This window comes from Mytilus edulis, chromosome 13 (genome assembly GCF_963676685.1).
Source record: "Mytilus edulis chromosome 13, xbMytEdul2.2, whole genome shotgun sequence".
Taxonomy (NCBI): domain Eukaryota; kingdom Metazoa; phylum Mollusca; class Bivalvia; order Mytilida; family Mytilidae; genus Mytilus; species Mytilus edulis.
Window position 1 is genome coordinate 1,866,936 of NC_092356.1, and position 8,787 is coordinate 1,875,722.

At 32.7% G+C, this 8,787-nt stretch overlaps 1 protein-coding gene across 1 annotated transcript; it reads left to right on the forward strand.

Annotated features, from left to right (window-relative positions):
- The first annotated feature begins 1,132 nt into the window (after positions 1–1,132).
- LOC139501919 (single Ig IL-1-related receptor-like) lies at positions 1,133–1,606 on the forward strand. The gene has a single exon (XM_071291221.1). It carries the CDS (start codon positions 1,133–1,135, stop codon positions 1,604–1,606), a length of 474 nt encoding a protein of 157 aa, XP_071147322.1.
- The last annotated feature ends 7,181 nt before the right edge of the window (positions 1,607–8,787 follow it).

Consider the following 8,787-nt stretch of genomic DNA (forward strand, 5'->3'; position numbering starts at 1 on the left):
TTGGAACGGTATAAGAAGGATAGATGCTGTAGCCTTTCAGAAAATGAAATACAAACATTGTCTTGAGACTTTAAACTTAAATAACAATGACTTTGATTATCACCAGGATCTTATTGTCTTATATATTAATTTCTTTATTAATATTAAAAGAATAGACATTTCTGCGATAACAAGTCGATCTATTGAAAACATTCCAGAACAAAACAGCAATGGAACAAGAACGCTGGATCACAGAGCTATATTCGATACTCGATCAAATTGGTCTATCAGACTACCTTCTTCACTCGAATTTCTAAATGCATCATTTATAATCGGACGAAATGATCCGATAAACAGTATAACTTTCAAGGGTATAAAACGATTGGAAATCGTTGACCTGTCATACTCATCACTTGCAGACTGCAATTACACCGTGAGGGGATTTCAGAACGTTATAATACTTAATGTTTCACATTTCAAATGTGGTCTTTTAAATCCATACTTTCTGCAATCTGCCGTCAATTTGGAACAGTTGATAATGCAAAGTTCATCACTAAGTATTGGCCTTAAATATGACCACCACAGTCAATTCCTTTCTAGACTCAAACGTTTACAGTATGTAGACTTTTCAAGAAATGCATTTGAAGACCGATTCAGAAGTTCAACATTTAAAAGTCAATTGGGCAGTATGCAATCTTTGATACTTGAAGGAAATTTACTATCAAGTGTTCCCTTAGATTTAGAAGAATTCAACCGTCTAAGTTTCCTTAACATAAAAAATAACAAGATAGCCTACTTGACAAAAAATGAAACTGACGCCATTGAAGTGCTATTTAGAAGATCAAATAGAACAATGACAATCTTATTAGATGGCAACCCTCTTGTTTGTACATGTGCTTCACTAGATTTTGTAGAATGGTTATTTACTACAAAAGTGAAACTTGACAGCAATGGTAGTTATTCGTGTGCCGGAAACGATGGAAATATTACAACAACAAATGAAATTTACAATCACTTGCGAATTAGGAGAATAAGATGTATTACTACAGTATGGTTAATTTTTTCTGCAACTTTATTTGGTGTTCTTCTTTTCTTTATTCTAGTTGGATATCGTTACAAAATGCACTTACAATACTTTTGTTTATTTATCGGAATGGCCAATCCTCTTTTCCGGAAGTCAAAAGTAGAAGAACTTGAATATGATGCATATGTAGCTTATTGCGACGGAGACTATAAATGGGTGTATGGACCTTTGCGCCTATTTCTTGAAGAGAGACGAAATTATAAACTTCTTTTGTTAGATAGAGGGGATGTCCTTGCTGGAGAACATAGACTGTTTGCTTTAAGCAATTCAATTTCTAAATGCAAAAAGATAATCTTAGTGATTTCAAAAGAGTTTGTTAACAATGATTGGGCTTACTATGAAGCTACTGTTGGAATTGAACATTTTCTGGGATTACAAGCAAGAATAATTGTTTTAAACCTGGAAAATATAACCAAAACAGAAATACCGCAATGTGTTCTTCAAATGATGTCACTGGAAGCCAATGACCACATTCGCAAAACAGACACATTAAATGAAAATAACATTTTCTGGAAATGTTTAGATCAAGCAATGAAACGTTAATAGAGGACAGTGTCGTTATGGCTTTTTTCAATGGATACTATTCTTAAATTTTTTTTTGTCATTGCGCACATGCTTTGTCAGAATAATGCATATGTAAAGCATATGTAACGCATATGTAAAGCATATTTAAAGCGTATGCAAATAAAGTAAACATTAAAAACCTGCACGGTGATAATATAGATTTGATGAGCACTATATTCACGAAAATAGGCAAGAAATCAATATCAAAATCCGACTAGATGTGCTTACAGGTATGAACAACTGGTTACAACTGTTTGTAATTATAAAAAAAAGGCACATCAGTTTGTCAAACAGACTTGCTTGATTGTACGCTAATTATGTGCTTGTCATTTAAAGATTGAATATTTTTGTATTTTAACAGGACGTAGCAACAATACAAGGTCAGGAAGGTATGTGAAGTTAAGCGATGTTCTTTGTTTTCCTTCCCGTTTAAATACCACTTCCTTATATCAATATTTAGATCTAGATCTTAGTTGTTGAACATTACCTTATATATCATGTAAACAAGTACGAACAATTTGAAGTATAGGGTAAAATGAATGACACTATTTTGATACACGCATTAACGGAAATCCTTCCGATATAAGAGCTCCTCTTTTCTTCTTTTGTATTACAAAAATGAATCTGAATTGTATTAGTTTAACAGTATGATTGTTTTTGATCAGTGTGATAGATACAAAATCTCTAATGTACAACCTGAATATCATTTTGTATATTTAAATTGATATTCTTCCATAACTAAAGGCTGTTATATTATACTTGTTTATACAGTCTATCATTATATCATATGCTCTAGGAGAATAAAAAAAAAACATGACAATCGTTTGTAGAACATTCTGTTCATACAGGCACTCTAAGTTCTGCAGACTCGCTCGCTGAAAAATGTTGGAAACCTTAACAAATAGTCTCGTAATTGAAAACTAACTGAATTATTGCTGCATTTAAAATGAGTCAACTACTTCACATTATGAATGTCCTCGGTCGTATCCCGAATCACAGATTCGAAGAGGAAAATTCACAAATAAACTTCATCTCACCCTTTTGGTTATTGCTTTTCAATATATTAATTCCTGAAAAATGTTTTAATTCGATTTTGCTTATTCTTTTCAAATAATAAACAAAATAGTCAAAAGAACAAGTTTGTGCATGGGATGGTCTATGTATAATATACATGACAAACATAATAAAGTGGAGCTAACTTTATTATTTTAACAAACAAGCGGTATGACTAACAGTAAAACTTCTTAATACTACCATAGACTAAGTTCATGTTAGTAAGTAAAGATGCACGTACACTCCTAAGCAAAAGTACAAATGAATATAAAATTGAGAATGGAACAAACTGACACTAAGTACAGATCAATCAGAACTCTAAAACGCTACAATAACATGAAGTAAAATCAAAATACGCATCTAAGACAAAAAGTAGCTTCTTTTTTAAAAGTCAAAACATTACAATAACGCTTTACACATCATCTGCTATTCTATATCATATCGAAATGTACTCCCGTTAAAGTGTACCGGTACATGTCTATGTCAAAAATTCCATTATTAACCACTTAAATTGCATCTTACCACGAGAAGAATTGTTGATCTGCTAAAATAATGTTCGTAGATTTTATACGGTTAATACAAGACGAACTTTGGAGGGATAGAATAAATCGGATTTCTTTCCTAACACCGTGCATGTTTATTTCCTTGTTTGTATTTCTCATTATCATGTCAATAATGTTAGACAATATCAGGATTCTTGTGAAGGTCTACAACTGGTTACAGAAGAAAGATTTTGATATACAGTGCACTTTATTTGGAATTGCTTTGAATTATTGGGCGGCAAGGACTCCTCACTAGAAGTATTCCAACTGTGGCAACAGTCTGTATAATGAATCCCGGATAAAGCGTACAATTCTGCCACAAGGAGACTGTTGTTACTGGATTGAAGACGAGATATTTTAATTCAGTTGAACTACCGAAATATTTGTGTACCTCATAGATAAAATCAAATTGATTTCAATATATGGGTTTTACTCATAAAAGAGGTGATATAAGAGCAAACGAAATTCATACTGAGTTGCATAGCTATCTGTTTGTATTGTATAATTTTTCTCATTCAATTAAAGTTGGAAAATTGACTTCACGAATAATTGATAGCGTTGAAACAGTAGGACAACAAAACTACTTAGGGGGAGGGTTGGGATCCCGCATACATGTTTAATCCCGCCACATTCTTTATGTATGTGTTTGTCACGTGTCAGGAGCCTGTAATTCAGTGGTTGTCGTTTGTTTATGTGTTAAATATTTGTTTTTCGTTCATTTTTTTTATATAAATAAGGCCGTTAGTTTTCTCGTTTGGATTGTTTTACATTGTCTTATCGGGGCCTTTTATAGCTGACTATACGGTATGGGCTTTGCTCATTGTTGAAGGCCGTACGGTGACCTATAGTTGATAATGTCTGTGTCATTTTGGTCTTTTGTGGATAGTTGTCTCATTGGCAATCATACCACATCTTCTTTTTTATACACTCAAGTATTTCATAAATGTATCCATGTATATGTAGGATTCTAAAGTGCGATGCGGACGCTAAAGTGCGATGTTCACGCTAAAGTGCGATTCCTCCATACGCTAAAGTCCGATGGTCTGCGAAAGTATAGGCGTGAAAACGTAGTTGAATTATGACTTTAACAGTCGTTTATACAAACTAAACATGAATACACCGGAAGACAAATTACAAATATTTGTTTAAGAACTTTTAAACCAAATGTCAATGACTTAATTACATTAACTCTTACCTGCTTTGATGCCTAAAACAAAGGTGGATTATTTTGGTAGTTGGAAGAAGGACTAAGATCCTGCAGTCGATCGTTTTACTTAAGGTTCTATAGATACAAGTGGTATTCACATTAATATCCTATATCCTGATTTTATTGGAACCATACAATACATTTGAATCATTTTTTTTTTGTAGCAGTTTTTTTGTTTTCTTTGCGGTCCCCGTTATATTATTGCCGATTTGATTTTAAAGTAACGTCGGCAAAACAAATAAAGGTACATGTGTTCATATGTAAATTATAAACTGTCGGCTAAAACATTAGTTTGTACATTGCATGTAAATATGGATGTGAAGTCGCTACAAAAGGAGAAAATGAAGCTCTGCGAACATCGCCTTTCTCTCTCATTTAAATTAAAGCGTAAACAAATTAATGTTACATATTCCGACAATGATTGAATTTTGTATTTGTGGTTTACAAAGACGATTATAAGAGAGATGTTCCCACAAGTTATAGACTACATGTACAACGTGTTATCGGCAAGCTACCCCAATATCTCAATATTTAACACACCTGAATTGTTTTTCGTTTACAAGAAATATCATATTTTGTGACATCTAAACTACCTTTTAAGCAATTATTACTTGGTCATTTAGTATCATTCACATCAGACTACTGTTAAAATGTAATGCCTATCACATATGGTATACCTTATAATACGTGATTTTGCAAAAATACATTTTTTAACATTGAACATGTTGAATGTTCGTTATCTTTTTTCAAAGCTCTCGAACCTTACCCTATAAGTCCATCGCACTTACGCGTGATTTAGTACCGTACTTTAGCAACCAAACAACCATCGTACTTTAGCGTGAGACAACACCATACTTTAGCGTAGACCATTGCACTTTAGCGTGACAATCGCACTTTATATTTCCATCGCACCTAAGTCCTTCATATATAATATGTGTTAATGTAATGCCATCTGTTGATGTATAGGGTAGCTTAATTTTTGAACATTCAATTTTAAAATGCAACTAAACAGATAGTCATTATATATCAGAAAAAAAACCAAAAATGTGTATTTCATTTCTTATTGAAAATTGTCTCATTGATGTACAAATGTATACTCTTTAAACTACAATTACTTAATCTTGTATAAGCAAACTGATTAAAAAAATCTAAATATACATGTTATATATTACGTTATCACATACATAAAGGCAACAGTAGTATACCGCTGTTCAAAACTCATAAACACGACGGGTACCACATGTGGAGCAGGATCTGCTTACCCTTCCGGAGCACCTGAAATCACCCCTAGTTTTTTTGGTGGTATCGTGTTGTTTATTCTTTAGTTTTCTATGTTGTGTCATGTGTACTATTGTTTGTCTGTTTGTCTTTTTCATTTTATGCCATGGCATTGATAGTTTGTTTTAGATTTATGAGTTTGACTGTACCCTTGGTATCTTTCGTCCCTTTTTTACATTAAAAGTATAGAAAAGCGCGTCTTGGCATGTTTACTTTTTACAAAATGAAAAAAAAACCACGTTTAATAATTTAATGCGTCCGAAGCGCTTTTCTTGATTTACCTTTATCAGGAACGCTCAGAGCCAAATATTTGCCTTCCCATCCCTTTAAACAGAACAATACAGTATCATTACAAATATAAGTGTAAAAATAGTAATGGCTATTTAGAATATTGCTTCAAATAATCCAAATGATATGTAATTTTATACGAAATAGGTTTGGGTATAAGGAAGTGGTATTTAAAATGAAAGAAAAACGTTATCGTTTAAAAACATTAAACTTTACTATTGCATGCAACGTTGTCACATCCTTAGAATATTTAATTTTCATTGAACAAAATACACATGGTTTGTATGCGTCACGGTACAAGGAACTTATATCAAACACATATTGTACAAAATAATTTCACATTTTTCAATGACAGTCACGTGATCTTTGTTTATTTTTTTCGTTGGGTACTTCAATATTGGTGATTGATGCGCTGAGATTTGGTACTTCCTCTTTTCCTTTTTCGTTCGGTACTTGGATGTTGGTGATTGATACGTTGAATATTGGTACTTCCTCTTTCCTTTTTCGTGTGAAGACTTTGATAAATACAGTTATCGTTCCAAATAGATGTAAAATTTTAACTCTACATGATTTAAAAAATATTCGACAATTATTTTTCTTAAGGGGCAGTGTTCCCGATTTAACAAAAAAAGTATGATAAATGTAATATATTGATGTCTTTCTCTTTTTTTATACTAATACAAAGCCCACTAATTTAGATATCTCAGCATGTATAAATTAAAAAAGTATGAATTCAAAAATTATTTAATATCGTAATTTAATCATCTATCATTTATAAATGACAAAGTTGTCTTCACTAACGTTTCATGGCTAGATCCAAAGTTTTCCAGAAAATATTATTTTCATTTAATGTGTCTGTTTTACGAATGTGGTCATTGGCGTCCAGTGACACCATTTGCATTACACATTGCGGTATTTCTGATTTGGTAATACTCTCCAAGCTTATAACAATTATTTTTGCTTGTAACCCAATAAAATGATCAATTCCCACAGTAGCTTCATAGCTTGCCCATTCATTGTTCACAAACTCAATTGAAATAATTAAGATCATCTTTTTACATTTTGAAATGGAATTACTTTTGGCAAGTCTATTTTGACCAGGTCGTACATCCCCATCTCCTGTGTCTGACAAAAGAAGTTTATAATTGCGTCTCTCTTCAAGAAATGAACGCAGCGGTCCATACACCTATTTATAGTTGCCTTCGCAATAAGCTATATATGCATCATATTCAAGTGTTTCTTCTTTTGACTTCTGGAAAAGTGGATCGGCCATTCCGATAAATAAGCAAAAGTATTGTAGGTGCAATTTGTAGCGATATCCAAGTAGGATAAATAATAGAAGTACACCGAATAAGGTTGCAGAAAAAATTAACCATACTGTCGTAATACATCTTATTCTCATAATTTGCAATTGATTGTAGACAACATTTGTTGTAATATTTCCATCACTTCCGACACACGAATAACTACCATTGCTGTAAAGTTTCACTTTCGTAGTAAATGACCAGTCTACAAAATCTAATGAAGCACAAGTACAAACAAGAGGGTTGCCCTCTAATAAGACTGTCATTGTTCTATTTGATTTTTCAAATAGCACTTCAATCGCGTCAGTTTCTTTAGTTGTTAAGTACGCTATTTTGTTGTTTTTAATGTTAAGGAAACAAAGAATGTTCAAGTATTCTAATGGAATACTTGTGAAAAAAATTCCTTCAAGTATCAAACATTGTAAACTGTCTAATTGACTTTTAAATGTTGAAGTTCTGAATTGGTCTTCGAATGCATTTCTTGAAAAGTCTATATACTGCAAATGTTTCAGTCCGTCAAGGAATTTACCTTGGTGATCCTCTTTAAGACCAACACTCATTGAAGAACTTTGCATTATTAACTGCTCCAAGTTAACGGCAAATTGCAGAAGGTTGTGATTTAAATGTCCGCATTTGAAATGTGAAACATTAAGTATTACCACGTTCTGAAGTCCATTAAATGTGTAGTTGCAGTCCGCAAGTGATGTGTATGTAAAATCAATGATTTTCAATCGTGTGATACCCTTGAATGTTATACTGTTGATCATGCCAAAATAATGGCCAATTATAAAGGAGGCGTTTAAGAATTCGAGAGAAGAAGGAAGTCTTATTGAGTAATCTTTTTGCTTATCAATTTTAAGACTATGGTCTCTCGATCGTCTAGTTTCTGTATTTCATTTTCTGGAAGGCGGATGCATCTATAAGCCTGATATCGTTGTCTCTTAAAGATAATCTTTTTACGCATATGTTACCGATATATGCAAATAGATCAGCAGAAATAACGTATTCGCCGTAACTTTTGAAATTATCGCTCAAATCCAATTCATCCATCTGTCGATTTTCAAACACACGTAAAGCTTGTAAAGTATTTGATAATTTCGAGAATCTTTGACCTAGCGTACTTAGACTAGAAAGTACTTCTAACGGTGCAAAAGTATCGATTTCTATTTCTCGTATACCGCCATTGATACATAAATACTTTAATGGCGTCCTTTTAAATGAATCAAATGTATAGTTATGTATAACATAACCTTCATAATCGCAATGGAAATAATGAAGATTTTTCATGACAGAAAATATCTCCGCGAATGATCCATTTGACGGTCCACCATAAGTAAACACCTTTGTTAAATTTAAAACATCCGACCACGCCTCTCTTGGATACGTTGACAACAAGTTATGTGATATATGAAGTACTTGTAGGTCAACTAGTGGTGCAAATATATTCCCTTGAAAGGTTTTCATTGGATTATCGAATAAATTGAGTTC